The following is a 16,139-nucleotide window of genomic DNA, read 5'->3' as shown; positions in this document are numbered from 1 at the left end:
GTTGAAAAAGCAATAGGAATTTATAACAAAGCATCCTTCCAAACTAGCCAACCTAATACAAAGCATTATTAGCAGTTCCATAATATAGCTTGTTTGAAAGTGATTATTGATCTATCCTGCATAGAGAAATGTCTTAGACCTAGAAAACATCTTCCGCATGTTTTACAAAGAGCGTGCATGATTGCTAATTCACATTTTCCAACAATCACGTATGATTATATAGCCCCATCCTTATATATGCAATGTAATCACTGCCGTGATCACAAAGGAAAAAAATCTATCAGACATTTTAAGTTAATCATTTTATTTATTAGGAAATGAAATCATGAAACAGCCTGTGTTATGTTTCAGAGGTCAAGCTAGTTAAATTTAAGATGTTTTTTGTGCTTTGAAATAAGCTATTTTCCTTCTTAAAATCAATTAAAAACTACATAAAATTTTATATTTATGATTAAAAAGACAACACCCTTATAATACTAATACAGAACAATTTTACAGACATATGATTATTACTCTGAAAATATCAGTACTAAAAGAATATATAGTTTAGCTTTACTCACCTTGCATTGTTCAGTGTTTGTCCAAAAAGCTCATTTTGTAAAATATTTGGTGGGGATGAAAAAACCCCATGAAAATGAGATAAAACAGAATTGCAGACCTGGCGCAATGTCTCAAATTGCATTTTCCTTCCTTTTTTTCCTTCTCTTATTTTTCCTTACCACCTGTCTTTAAAGTCATCTATTTGCAGACACCATCAAATAAAAACATGTCAATCAAGTTCCATATTTCTCCTGAGCTCTGTAAAAACTGTGCTTAAATGAGCAGAGGTTGATAGTTAATTGTACAGTCATTATTCTTCTAATTCAGTCGTAGAAGATTCAGTACCCGTGCGGCTTTCAGCTTTCTCCTGACTGTAGCAAGAATTCTAAACAGCAGTAAGCTTTTTGGGCATTCCCAGCTGAAGTGTGAAGCTGAGCTGCTTTCATGTACTCTACTCATATTTCTCTAAGCCTATTAAAAACACGCAATGAATAGATGCTGTCGTCAGGAGTTTTAGCACATCTGGCTACCAGCAATAAAATCTCAGAAGTAATAAAAATGGGACAAGGTATCTTCTCAATGTTACTACTGGGTAAGAGGGAGAGAAATTATACATTTCCCAACCCTTTTCTCTTTCCCTGAAAAATGAATAACTCCAGCAACAGAGTATAGCGGTCTTGTCAATGTACAGGCTGCTGCATAGGACCAGAACACTCAAAAAATGAGTAGTATACCCTTCTTTTGACATCATGAAGCAATAAAAATATAACAGATGATAGGGCTTTTATTGCCTGCATTTATAATGCCATACTTCTAAAGAGACATTTGGAAAACATGTACTTAGTCTTAATTTCTTATTTAATTTTAAAATGTCTTCATCTATTTATTTTTAAAGGAAAGTGAATAATGTTCAATCTGAGCCCTTTCCAAAGGCCATACATAGTGACTACATGATAATTTACTTAACGCTAGAAAAAAATTATACCTTATCAGTTAAAACTCAAACAGCACACGTTAAAATATGAACTTTTCCACAAATCAAAAAAACACAACTAAGGCCAGAGAGACTTTGTCAGCTATTATTATTTCAATAATGGTGATCATAGTATTTTTTAGAAGGATATTTTCTAACGGCTCCAATGGTCTTAGAGTATCCCAGATCACTATCCATTCTTAATGAATAATTATGGTTTAGATAAAATCTTAGGTTATTCTACATCCAGAATCATCCATCTTTCTACAAAAGATGCTCTAAAAGTAGTGTGTCAACCAAATTTTAAAAATCAACTCACTTATAGAGATGATTAATATATTTATTGATCTCGAACTGCTCCTAAATCATGACATTTCTTTAACAGATACATCCCTTTTAGCCCTTTTCCTTCAACTTTTAGCCTTAACCTCCTCTATCCCCTTCCACACACATACCACTATCAATAAATAGGCCTTTAAATACACTAAGATTTTTAGAACTGGTGAATGCTTTTTTGATATGAATAAACATGTCACAAAATAACAACACAAAGTAAACGAATAGTAATATAAATCTTTAAATGATACAAAGTAAATGTAATAATATAAAATTTTAAACAAATAATTTACTTCTTTTATAAATCAGGACCTTCAATTATGGGTTTGTCCTTAACTAAGAGTGCTCCTATTTTACTTATTATTTTAGACTTCTATAGGTGCACGCTAATCTATTTATGAAATATACATATACACGTAATAATCATACAGTATTTTTTGTTTTTTTGTTTGTTTTCTTTGTTTCTTTTTTCTTTAAGAATTTTATTGAGATACAATTGACATACAATAAACTGCATATATTTAAAGTGTACAATTTGATATTTTTTTCTTATTAGTAATGTATATATGGCAATCCCAGTCTCCCAATTCATTCCCCCCCAACCCCGCAGGTTTATAAAGTACTAAATTTTTTTAATATCTAGAAAACATCATGAGTGATAATGTTGCTATCATTTTATAGATGAAAAAAAACTGAAGTGTTAACGGATTAAAAATCACACAGTTTGTAAAAGAGTATCTGAATGAAGGTCTTTGCTTTCGACTCCACTTCACATGTTCCTTTCCATACTATTCTATCTTCTATATACGTGCACACGTGGGCACACACACATACACACAAATACGCACACTATTTGAAAATAGATCAATCTCCATAGATGAATAAGAAACCTACCTGCCAGTGACCCAATCAAGCATATTTCAGTTAGAGCAAACATCTCAAACTTTTCAACTCACAAGCAACTTTAAATGGGTTTCTTCCATTTAATTCAAACAGAAGCAACCTAATGTGCTTCAAATTTTTAAGTCTCTGATTACAAGCTGATTTTCACATCTATGAAAGGTCAGTTTCTAAAAGTGGAAACTTACATTTTTAAATTCTTAATTTCAAAGCTTATACTATCTGTGATAGTATATATACATATACATTTCCCCCTTGTGGGTAGATTCAATTTTTATAAATAACAAAAGCCATTTTAAAGCAACTCTATTAAATAAGAAAGTGATTACACTGCAAAATACTTTCTGTCGTTAAAAAAAGTTTCTTTTGTGTTTCAAAATTAAATCTGAAGGCAAGCTCACAGCAAGAGTTTTAAAAATGGTCTAACCAATTGAAAGACTCTGGAATGAACCTCAAAATGGCTTCTTTGAAGTTAAAAATATAGCAACTGCCTTCTTCAGAGCCTTGTTTTCCAGCTGTCACTGTACAACACACACTACTGGTCAGCCTTTTCACAGTTCCTTCCATACCCCAGAGGAGACTTCTTCCACTTTCCCACCTCATTATCACCTTTCACCTTCTACTCATCCTTAAGGGCTAATGTCACTTTCCCAAGAAGATTTTCTTTGACCTGGATTAAGTCCCTTATTATCCACTCTCATTACACCCTATACTTTTTCTTCACAGCATTTGATAAAAGTATAACTATATTTACTTGAAAAAAAAAACCGGTTCCATGAGATGAAGGCCCACACTTGTTTTCTTTGTCTACCACAGTGCCTAGTAGAGAATAGGTGCTTAATAAATAAGAAGCCTAAATTTTATGGCAAAGTTAATTATATTTTATTCACATCCCATAAGTAGGATAGGAAACTGTTCAGGACTTAATTTGGTTCTTTGCTTCTGTGTGTTTGTTGTTTGTTTGTTTGTTTTAGCCTAACACATCATGTTATAAGGTTCATAAATATAAGGAAGGCCAATATTTGCAATCAAAAACATTGTTCATTGGATGGACTTTGTGATTTGTTATAAATATCCTAAATATTATAAAGAATGTTTATAGCTAATATTTGCTTTAAATTTTCTATATACTGAGGGCTCCCAAGTAACATAAATATCATAAGGACAGAAAGAACATGGCACTTGAAGTCAAATGGCCAGGATTTAAGTACTGACTCCAACTCTATCTAGCCATCATACCTCAGGATGTGCACTTTATATATCTGAGCTATGATTTCTTCAAATGTAAGATAAGCTACATCACTTACTTTGTAAAGCTATTATTACACTAAAACATGTAATGTATATAAATGTATTTTATAAACTGTAAAGTATATAGTACTTGGAAGTAACCTCATTATGAACTATCTAAGGAATCAAATTATTGGAACCAGGATTCTAACAAAAATGTTACATATCTTATTTACCATATTTATTTGTGCAACAAATATTTATAGAATTTCTTTGTGTAGGGCTGTATATCTCTGTTCGTTAGATGCTGAAATGATACAATACTTATGCTTACGCCTTTCTGCAAAACTGAGATAAATTCAGAATGTCCTTCAAGTAAGGTCAGCTCCATATTTACATCTAGTCCTGCACAGAGGCATTAACTCTCACAAATGGTGTAGCTGGTAGCAATTGTTTTCTCTATGACTATTCTATTAGAATCTTTAGTTCCTCAATGGAAACGACAATGCTCACTAAAGTTCCCACAGAAGAGATGTTAAGAAACTTTAAGCAGCACACGCAATTTCATTAAAGATGATAGCAAAAAACTCAAATCAACACTTTAAAAAGTTCAACCTAAAAGTAATCCAAAAACTTCAAATAAAAATAAAAACAATTTATTTTGCCTATTAAATTGGTAAAGTATTGGCCAGAAGGTCAGAGAACGGGCATCTTAAACCATATTTATTGGCAGAAGTGTATACTGATAGAACCTTTTTGAGAAATATTTAGTAGTACGTAGCAAAAACTTTTAAAATGTTCAAATTCTGAGAGAACACTAGGAGAATAAACACCAAATTATAATACTGATTACCTCTGGGTGAAAACATCACAGAATATTTTTTCATTATACTGTAGTTTTTGGTACACTGCCCACAAGGAAAATTCAAAATTTAATCTATGTGGTAATGGAGGATTCTACAATTACAATTATAATATATTAAGTATGATGTTAGCCCATAAACTTTTGCTTAGCATTGCTCACGTAAATCACATACTAGATTATTAGTTTTCACATGATTGGCTATATCCATTAGCAATGGTATCTATTCTCCTCTTTATCAATAAGTTCCTAAAATTCTGTAATAAATTATTTAATTAGTACTATGAAACTTCCAAATGAGATGAGAAAACAAAACTTAGCACCAATTTCATTACATTATCCTCAAAAATATTTGAAGTATGTCTTAAAATTATTTAAGAATCTTGCGCTACAGCTACTGATCCCGTGCACGCTGGAGCCCGTGTGCCACAACTAGAGAGTCTGTGCACCACAACTACTGAGCCCGTATGCCACAACTAGAGAGAAGCCCCCCACACACACACACCATGAACAGCCTGTATGCTGCAACAAAGATCCCACATGCCGCAACTAAGACCCAGCTCAGCCAAATAAATAAATAATTTTTTTTTTAAAAAAAAGAATCTTGGTTTACAAATACCTAGTGGCAATGTCTATACTAAGCTAAGTGTCTTAAAAATTTTAATGCAAGCTCAAAAATTAAATGAAAGAATAAACATTGGGAAATCATACTTTTCTTAACAATACAAGTACCTTACTTAAGGCACAATCACTCATGGCATATTTAAATTTTACAGTTTTAAAGATGTCTGGATTTATTTTTAATTTTTAAGAGTACCAAAGTGTTTCTATTAAAATGATCCACACATGCAAACACCTAAACATTGCTAATCAATTAGTGAAACCATATGTTATACAATATGTATAATTCATAACAAAATCCCTGAAACACCAAAGGAATTTTTCATTTTCTTAAAATATAGATCTGTAGTTCTAGTTATATAGTTAAAACAACTGCACTATCTCCTCTATTTCTTTATTCATTATTCTTGTTCCACTGGCTTTCTGAAGCATCTCATAAAAATCTAAGGCTTATAAGAAAGATGGTCCAGAGAACAAGGTGTCTTCATATGTTTTGCAAATTACAGTCTTGCATTGTAAATATGTCCCTGAGGCAAGACCATGAAACCATTCCCCTCAGGGATAACAAATAAGCAAAGAAATAAAAGGCAGATTAAATTTCTCACAAAAGAAGGAAAGAAAATGCATTCAATAAACATAAATTGGCCTGTACTTCAACTTAGGGTGGACCATACAGTACATCCAGGGATGAAATAGAGGAAGAATAGCCCACATCTAAATAAGAACACAATAAATCTAAAGAGTTCTGATAAAAACCAGAAAACAGTTTAGTTCAAAATACCTATAGCAGTTCTCATAAAAACTTTTTTAAACAGTTGATCTTCAGTTGTTTTCTGACGTACAAAAAAATTCTGTAGCATTTCTCAGGGCTTGAACTCTGTATCTATCTCCCTAGTTTTGACCATTGCGACAGAACAGCCTCAACAGTTTCTACCATCTAATTCAGAAAGGAAAGGGAAAACGGTGAAAGCCTCCACAAATGTATGAAGTCCCACCATCATTATCATCTCCCCAACTCCTCATTCTAGGCCAGATATGTGAGGGCTAATCCTACTGTGCTTTGAATCAAGCCGCATCATTATGGGAAGTATTACAGGGCTGCTTCAGCAGTCCAGAGCAGCTCTAACCAGAGCAGTCCCCAAAACCACAAGCTGGCAGCAGCAGGAAAGTCTTTCCTATCAGATTCAAGAATCAGGCTGTAGAATACCAATCCTAGGTTTAAACTCTAGAATGAAAATATCCAGAGTGATTACCTGCTCTGACAACTAGAGGTTCTAACTATCTGTTAGAGGAAAGAGAACCAAGATCCCTGAAAATACAGTCTGGTAAGTCCCTCCAGTATTAGAACTGCTAGTTCCGAGTAAATATTCCCTTGATAACTATCAAGAGAACAACTGGAAGCAACACTACAATTTCAGGGAGCAATATCCATATGAAAAAGATCCAACTCCATCTTTAATAGCTCCCGCTGTCCGCGAACCACGGTATACAAATGCTTATAGCCTTGGGACTCCAAGCACTCAACCTAAGCTTGCAAACTGCCTCCACAAGGCACCTCTACTACGTAGTAAAATCCAAGTATCCCTAAATTTTTCAAGAAAGAAATACTGACTGTACATTGTCATTATATGAAAATGATAATCATTGGCACAAATATATATCTTTTAGCAAAATATGGGAACAAATGAAATACTGTGCAATAATACTGGCCTCCAAGAATTCCCATCCACAATCTCTCTTTCCTTTTATATTCTTTTCCATTATAGTTTATTATGGGATATTGATATTGAATATGCACAATATACACAATTCCTTTCTTTCATGCAATTTCCTTCTACTCATTACATCATGAAAAAGGGAGTGGAGACATCATAAATACATCAAAAAAATATCTCACCACATGTGGATGCAAAGACATCAATTAGGAAGCTTATACAATAGTCAAAGCAAGATATTAGTTAGCTTGAATTAAAGTGATCACAGTAAAATGCAGACAAAAAAAGACTAAAAAGGTAGATGTTGAATCAACAAGACACAATGATTGATTTGCCAGAGGGGTGGGAAGTAGTGGATGAAGGTCAAGAGAGGAATCAAAAATGACTCTCAGATTTCTTTCTTAAGTAACCAAGCAGATAGTCTTAAAATCTGCTGAGAAAGAGAATGCTAAAGGAGGAGCAGAGTGAGGGAAAAGGAAGGGGAAGATGATGAGTTGTTGAATTTAAAGAGCACGTAAGATAGCTAGAAAGACAGAGAAGTAAGAAATCGGATATGATCACTCTGGAGTTCAGAAAAGAGTTCTCGGCTAAAGATATAACTTCAGGAAGCGTCAGCATGTTAGTAATGATTTCAACCAAGTGAGCAGATGAGATCACCCAGAGAGAAAGTTCAAAACGGGGATAAAAAAGTCTAAGATAGTGCACCAGGGAACTAAGTTCCACGTTGTCATCAGCTAAAGAAGAAACATAAAGAAGAAAGAAGAGAAGCCACAGAGGTAGGAGGAAATCAGGAAAGTGTGGTGGCCTCTAAGCTAACAAAAGACAATGTTTTAAGAAGAATGGTATGATCAACTCTGTATTATATATTCTGTCATCTGGAATTTGAAGATTCGCCACTTGTGACTCTGTTCTTCAAAACAACTCTACTAAAAATAGCTCTTTTACCTGAAATCACTCACCCTGCAGGACCCAGACCTAGCCTATGAAAATGGACTGGGAGCAGACATCCTCTAAGCTTCCTTCATAAATCCTCTTTCCTCCCTTGGTGAAAGGTAAGCACTCAAAATTTTTAATCTTGATTCAGCCAAAGAAGGAGACCTTCTGCAAATAATGCAAATCTACGTGTATTTTGATCCAGTCCTACCAACAAAAAAATCCAGTTAGACATGCCTGGTCCTTACAAATGGACAGAGATCAAGACTAATCAGAGAACCCAGAGTTACTTACGAGTGAAAGTAATTAACCATCAAATTCGAAAGTAGAAACGAAATTAAAGTATAATGTAAATAAGACCAATTCTAGCAGTTTTCCACCTAGCTTCCTTTTTCTTACTAGCTCCTTCCTAAAATACCTAGTTTATTTATTATTAAATCTATTTTAGAATAGCTTCTTTGCTGTAATAATATTTATAATGATAAATTAATAACATTTATTTTATGCGTGAATCAAGTCACAAGTGATTGGATTACTATATTATTTCCTATCTTAAAAGGACCTCCCTGATGTTATATTCCCTTCTGCGTACTGCCCCATTTTTATGCTCTTCCTCTCAACAAAATGTTCTGAAGAATTTGTCTATAGTTGCTACGTTTACCTCCTCATTTCACATTCTCTTCTCAATCTATAACAGTAGTTTCAATCGCTAATATGCCATTAGATTGCTCTCATCAGTGACTTCCATGTTGTCAAATTCCAAGACAATTCTCTGTTCTTTTCTTAACACAACCTCACTCTAGCATTTGACAATGATACTCTGCCATCCTTGGCTCTTAAACCATTTTCACTCTTTGTTCCTGAGACATATTCTCCTGATTTTCCTTTTCTTGGTGGCATTTTTTTTCTCAGTGTCTTTTGCTGGCTCTTATGCCTCAATTCGATCTCTAAATGTTGGGAATGTCCAAGGCTCTATTGTGGCTATGTGGTAAATCCCTTCTGTTCTTTAACCTATATGCTCTTCCTAAGTGACTTACATCCCATGGCTTTAAATATCTTCTACATGTTATACTTTTGCCCATATCTTTCCCTATAATTTCAAACTCATATGTCCTAGAACTCCAAACTCATATGTCCATCAACTTGACATCCCCAAGTGGAAGTCAAAGCATCACCTCAAACATAACATGGCCAAACAGAATTCTTTAGTTTTCCCTAGCATGGAACAACACCCTGATCTGTCTAGGAGTTATCCTTGATCTCACTCTTTCTTTCACACTCCACCACATATATTCAATCTATCAGTGGTAGATTCTGTCAACTCCATCTTCAAAACGGAACACAAATCCATCAACATTTCCATCTTATTACTGTAATTCTAGCTCAAGTTACCAACATCTCTCTCCTAGACCACTTCAATAGCCAACTTCTCTCTGCATTAATTCTTGTCTCCTACAAACCATCCTTCACATAACATATGAAAATAAAAATAATATCATGTTACTTCCATGTTTAAAGCCTACAATGGTATCCTATCATATTTAAAACACGACCTAAACCCCCTCATTTTACAGAAAGGGAGGTGCATTTTTTTGTCCAAATGGTTGCTGACAAAGTTAGAATGAGCATCCACATCTTATTTCTTACACAGTACCACCATGTCTTTGTCATCAGAAACTCCTTATGGAGGCTCTCATTTAAAATGTAAGCTACTTTTACAGTTTATAAGTGTTCCCAGAATGTGAAAAAGAAAGGATGATGTGAAAATATAAATTAAAAGACCAATGTGGGCCTTGAACATAAACATAACCCCCACATCTCATATTTTTTGAGAGAATAAAACACAAAGATGCACTGAAGCACTGGATCAAAATATATTTAGGCAGAAGGGGGAAATACTGCAATGGAACAATCAAATTTTCATAATTATCCCCATTCACATGACTCTAGCTCTTATTAAGCAAAATCAACCAGAAGAAATGGGTTTCTTACCACTTTCCAGGCAGAAATATTAAATCAACCTCAAAACTTTCAACCATGTCAAATAATTTAAACAAATGAATTTCAGATATATACCACTGAAGTGAAAAAGTTATTTTTACATCACAACAATTTTGAGTTCATATATTCTGCAGTCTTACAGTCTTGGTTGTTTGAAAAAATATAAACTCTTTCTCTGAGACATAAATAAAATTTGTCAATCCTGCTCTATGAACACAAATCAACTCTCACACAGGGAAAAGAAAGACTAAAATAGTTGTAAAGATTGGATAAATAGAAAATTCAATAAGAATTTGAAAATATTACTGAGAAAAAATAAGTTAAGAACTAACACCTAAGAATAGACAAACAAAAAAATGCTTGGGTGGAAATGTAACAAAAGAACTGAAAATAAAAAAATGGACGGGGGTTGCATCAATAGAGAGAGGGAGGTCACCCTTAAGTTTAATTTTCCAGTTCAAGCACTGTGTAATTAGATAAGCACAGTGAGAACTGTTCCACCAATAACCTTCAAACCAACCTTGAAAGACCTTTCCAGACAGAGCGCTCCAAATCATACCTCAAAACCTCCAACTGTGTCAAATAATATATACAAGCATCTCTCAGGTATATATCACAGACACAGAAATAGCTTATTATAGGTAATAACAATTTTGATTTTCTACACTACTTATTTTTGTTGCATTATTTGTTTAAAAAAACTACAGTAGCCATAGATTACTAAAGAAGAAATCCACATGATTCTGTATTAGTGTTCCTAACAGCAAACTGTATCCCAAATCTTAGGACAACAGCAATTTATCATGTTTTGAGCTATCTTGAGATGCATGAGACTGATTCATTCTTTAGGATTCCTAGGGATAAAAGAGATTATACAAAATTAAAACAACACTTACGATACACACTAGTACCATTATTAAATACTGCACACACACAAAAATGGAAATACATAATTAAAAATAAAAATGAGAATTTCTATAAACTTCTTACAAATTAAAAAATACATTTTGAAAACTGCTCCTGAGTTTTAAGCCAAATTTCTCAATGGCTGCAGCAACTTTGTAGGTAAAGGCTACAGTCAAAAGATGCCAGGATCACTTCAAGAAAAACCCCAGTTCCAATCCACTACACATTAAACATATTCCTACCACTCCTCCTAGAAACTAAAGTCAGCAAAGATCTTTTGCATTTGCTTATCAGGAGGAGCAGAGCACAGACAAACTCAAGGACAAAACCAGAAATCGAGCAAAAAACAGGCAAGGAAGCTGAGATTTTCGTATAATATAGGTTATCTTTTATAATCCTGTGTATATACACTTAAATACTCTATTGGTGATGAAGCAGAAGACTACTAAAAGTTTAATCTCCAGTCTAGCAATCTCAAAAGTGTAGTCTAGTGACCTTAGGGTGGCCTCCAAGGCTCTTTCAGAGAATCTGCAGGGTCAAACTATATTCATAATGGTACTGAAATGTTACTTGCCTTTTGGACTTTCATTCTCTCATTGATGTAAAAAGGAGTGTTCCAGAGGCTACATTATGTGTGACATATCAAGATAATGAATACACAAGGAGATAAAAAGAGTCCAGCTGTCTTCCACTAAATCAGACATTAAAGGGATATGCAAAAATGTAAAATAATGCCAATTTTCTCACTAAATTTTTTTCTTTTTGAAATATTTGAAATATTAGTTTTTATTTACATTTTCATTTAAAATATTGAAATATTTGTTTTATATTGCTGCGAAACACATCATCACACTCTTGGTGGTAGCTTCACAAAACATGTATCTATTATCTTACAGTTTCTATAGGTCAGGAGTTCAAGCATGGTTTAAAGGGTGTAATCAAGGTGTTGGCCAGGCCACATTTCTTTCTGAAGCTCAGGGTCCTTTTCCAAGATTATATGATTGTTGGCAGAATTCAGTTCCTTGTGGCTCTAACACTTGAGGCCCCATTTTCTCACTGGCTGTCAGCCAGGGGATGCTCTCAGCTCCTAGAGACTCCCTCGCATATCCCTGCCATGTGATCCTCTCACAGCCCTTTCACAACATGGTAGCTTAAGTCTTCAAAGCAAGCAGAAGAATCTCTTACTTCAGTCTAAGACATAGTCTCACATAATGTAACATAATCACGGAAGTGACTATCCCATCATCTTTGCCATACTCTATCAGATAGAAACAAGTCACAAGTTCCACACATACCCAAAGGAAGGTTAAAACTCTTTACAGCTCAACTTAGAATTCTATCTACTCCATATGGTTAGTCAACATGCAGTGGGCTTACTGTCATTTTTAAATTAATTAATAAAGATATATTTTAATTTTTTCTCAGTTTTTATTTCTAATATGACAAATATCAATAGATACAGTCCATATAAACAAAAGCTCTTTGAGGTCCTCAATCATTTTTAAGATTGTAAAGAGATCTCAAGACCAAAATGTTTGAGAATCATTGCTCTAATGTAAGCTGCCTCTTATATTTGCTGCCTCTTATATTCAACACATGATAAAAGATAAGAAAGCAAGGGAATTTCCTGGTAGTCCAGTGGATAAGACTCGGTGCTCCCACTGCCATGGGCCCAGGTTCAACACCTGGTCATAGAACTGAGATCCCACAAGCTGTACGGTGCAGCCAAGAAGAGAAAAAGAGAGAGAGAGATGAAAACTCACTTTCTGCAAGTAGTGTCTCTATTTTAAAACAAGAAGTAGTCATGTTCCCAATATAAAATGAAATTTTAAATTGAGGAAATGATTCAAGTTATTTAGCTTTCCATATGATATTTAGCTTGAAAATCCGAACTATAATCATTTATTTTTGTAAATGTTTAAATATTCCCCATCCAGCCCCATACTTTCACGATTTCAGGGAACTGCAGGAGCAATCTTCTTGAGTAGATGAACACAGGCAAGTTCTACACATAACTGAAACAGTGGTTGTTTATCTACAGTAAAATGCAGGAAGGTAGAGAATATAAGCACAGATATTTCAGTGTAAACGTGTACAAAAGAATTGAAAGACCCCACCATGATGCTGACTACTATTATTCATGTTATTATGGATTGATGAATTTAGATGCCTGAATCCTTGAACTACTAAAGATATCAAATAGGAAAATGTATTTTTATCTTTATTTAAAGTTTGGACTCCAAATCCCTATTTTTTAATTCTAGTGAGATATGCTAGCCTTTATATGAGCCTTGAAAAGGCTACTGTTGCTCCTTAAGCTTCAGTACTAGATTAAGACAAATCTAGTGGCTGACTTCTTAGTCTCACCCTTCTTTGCCTTTGATCTTCCAAAGGTTACTTCCCAATTGTTGCATCTCAGGCCTGTCTTATGACATCAGCTATAAGAGATGAAAATATACAGTGAAAAAAATGGAAGTAGGCATTTTCCTCAAAGTGCTTTCATTGATTACCACTTTAGTCACTTTTCTAAAAGATCTAAGAAACATTTCTATACTCACCAACCCTCAGCCTTACCCACCTCAATATGGCAGTCCGATTTTGTAGCCCTTATCTATCACATCCTTGACCAACATCACAACTGCTTCACTTGATGTATATCAGGAGAGCCAAAGGGTAAGGGGCTAGAAGTAGAACTTAGACTTACTTCTCCTAGAAGTAAGTACATAACATTAATATTGTCATAAAAGCCAAACTTTTGAAAGCAATATACTCCCACAGTTCACTGTGTGGACTCACACATACATTTCTTCTGCCAATACACCTATAAAAAAAATCTGTATAAAAGGATTATATGAACAGTTATGCTAATATTAGTTTAAAAATTGTTACAATTTATTAAATTTTTTATGTTTAAGGCATGAGTGGCCCAAGTTATTCAAGATACCTATTACTGTTGGAATGAAATAAAAAGTCTCAAAAAAGGTTATTTTGGTGTTAACCAACCATTTTCTCAGCAACAGCTTAATAAAAAAGTGCTGCTGCTAACAAAACCACTACCAATAGCTAAAAATTTACCCCCATCTTAATGTCTTACTAGCTATTCTCTCCTTCTAATTTAACTACTAAAGTATTTTTCTTGATATCACCATCAAAACCAAAATAGAACTGTATTTTGGAAGTGAATAAAAGGCACTCAAAAGAAATTTGTTTAAAATGAATTTATAGACACTTTCAAGAAATAGTAAGTAATAAGCAGAGTCTCAGTCAATTAAAGCCACTGATTAGGAGAATGGCTATTGGCTTATAATATTTGAAGTATGACTGAAAAGCAACTACTTCAATATAGTCAAGGCATACTCTAAAGGAAGTAACAACCTCCCTAGACTTCAAATAAGAAGAACAAAACAAGTAGACAGTAGACTAAAAGGCAAAACTTCTAAACGGCAAAGTAACTATGACTGAATGTCACTACACAAAAAGTAAGAAGTTGCCAAATCCAGCCAGAGACACTGAGGAGTGGTCACTGAAATTATCCCAAAGATACCAGCAGATATAAAGGTGAGTTGAAATTGGAATAAAATGTAGTTCTAAAATGTAGATCAGTATGGAACATGAAAAAGGTTAAATTGGAAAGAAGTACCCTACCAAAAGGTCTTATTCCCTGTCTATAGCATTTTAAAAGAAAGACGACAGAATGATTTTCAAATGATTAGTGAGACATTCCCATAATGAATACAGCTGCCATGGCTTATAAAACTAGACTGTAAAAATATCCATATGCTCAAGCATAAATAAGTAACCTGAACAGTTCTATACCTATTAAAGAAACTGAATTCATAGATTTAAAAACCTAGCCACACAAAAACTCCAGGTCCCTGGCATCAGAGACAAATTCTACCAAACATCTAAAGAAGAAATAATGACAGTTCTACACAAACTCTACACAAAGTCCTACACAAAGTTCTTTCTACACAAATTTGCAGAAAATTGAAGATAGAAAAGCACTGCCTAACTCATCTTATGAGTCCAGCATTCCCGATACCAAAATCAATGATGTTACAAGGAAAGGGCACTACACACCAATATCCTTCATGAACATAAATTTAAAAATCTCTAATAAAATATTAGTAAGTCAAATCCAGCAATAAATAAATAGAATAACACCACTGCAACCATAAGGAGTATCCCAGGAATGCAAGGTTGGTACAACATTTGAAAACAATCAGTGTCATTTCATTCTACAAACAAACCAAAGAAGAAAAATCATATTATCATCTCAACAGAGGCTGAAGAAAAGCAACTGACAAAATTACACAGCCATTCATAATTAAAAAATCCTCAACAAACTAATAATAGAATTTCCTCAACTTCCTAAAGGATATCTACAAAACACTTACAATTAACATTATATTTGATTGTAAAAAGACTCAAAGGATTCACCCTAAGACTGTGAATAAGACAAAGATGTCATTCTGACCACATCTATTTAACACTGTAGTGAAAGCACTAGTCAAACAGTACAAAAGATGGAAATAGCATACAAATTGAAAAGTAATAAATAAAGCTGTCTTTTTAACATGTAACATAATCATCTATGTAAACAACATCAAAGAATGTTTTAAAAAATAGTGTGGTACTGTCACAGGATAGGTGATTAGAGCAACAGGATAGGACAGAAAACTCAAAAAATGGCCCAATTACATTTAGGAACGTGTTATAAACAGAAGTGGTACCAAAAACCAGTGGTGTGCAAATGAATTCTTTAGTAGCTGCAGCTGGGAACACTGACTCACTATATGAGAAAAATAAACTTGAATTCATACTTTACCATATCCACATGTGAACTCCAGGTTGATTAAAGACATATATATGAGAAAGGTAGAAAGCTAACAGTGCAAAATGTAAAAGTATATTTATAGGGTCATGGGTGAGGTCTGACTTCTTAATCATGACCAAAAGAGCATAAACTGTACATAAAAAAAGTAATACATTTTACTACATCAAAATATGAATGTCTATTCAACAAAGAGACTGTAGCCAAAAATGATGAGGAGCTAATTTTTTTCAAATGGGCAAATGATATAAATAAAAAAACAATTCACAGTAATGTCAACCCAAATAG

The 16,139-nt window shown here is 33.9% G+C and overlaps 1 protein-coding gene across 37 annotated transcripts in view; it reads right to left on the bottom strand.

The window, feature by feature from the left end:
- RIMS2 (regulating synaptic membrane exocytosis 2) overlaps positions 1–16,139 on the bottom strand; it is a 577,683-nt gene that overhangs the window by 361,133 nt on the left and 200,411 nt on the right. For 14 of the 37 annotated variants that reach the window (XM_057735264.1, XM_057735279.1, XM_057735282.1 and 11 more), the window contains exon 1: positions 561–682. The exons of the other annotated variants lie outside the window; for them this stretch is intronic. In XM_057735264.1, coding sequence (XP_057591247.1) covers positions 561–682 — 122 coding nt within the window. Of the gene's footprint in view, positions 1–560; positions 683–16,139 lie in introns of those variants that run through there. 37 annotated transcript variants of the gene reach the window in all.

Source organism: Hippopotamus amphibius, chromosome 5 (assembly GCF_030028045.1).
Source record: "Hippopotamus amphibius kiboko isolate mHipAmp2 chromosome 5, mHipAmp2.hap2, whole genome shotgun sequence".
Lineage (NCBI taxonomy): Eukaryota > Metazoa > Chordata > Mammalia > Artiodactyla > Hippopotamidae > Hippopotamus > Hippopotamus amphibius.
This window is presented reverse-complemented; position numbering and strand designations above follow the sequence as displayed.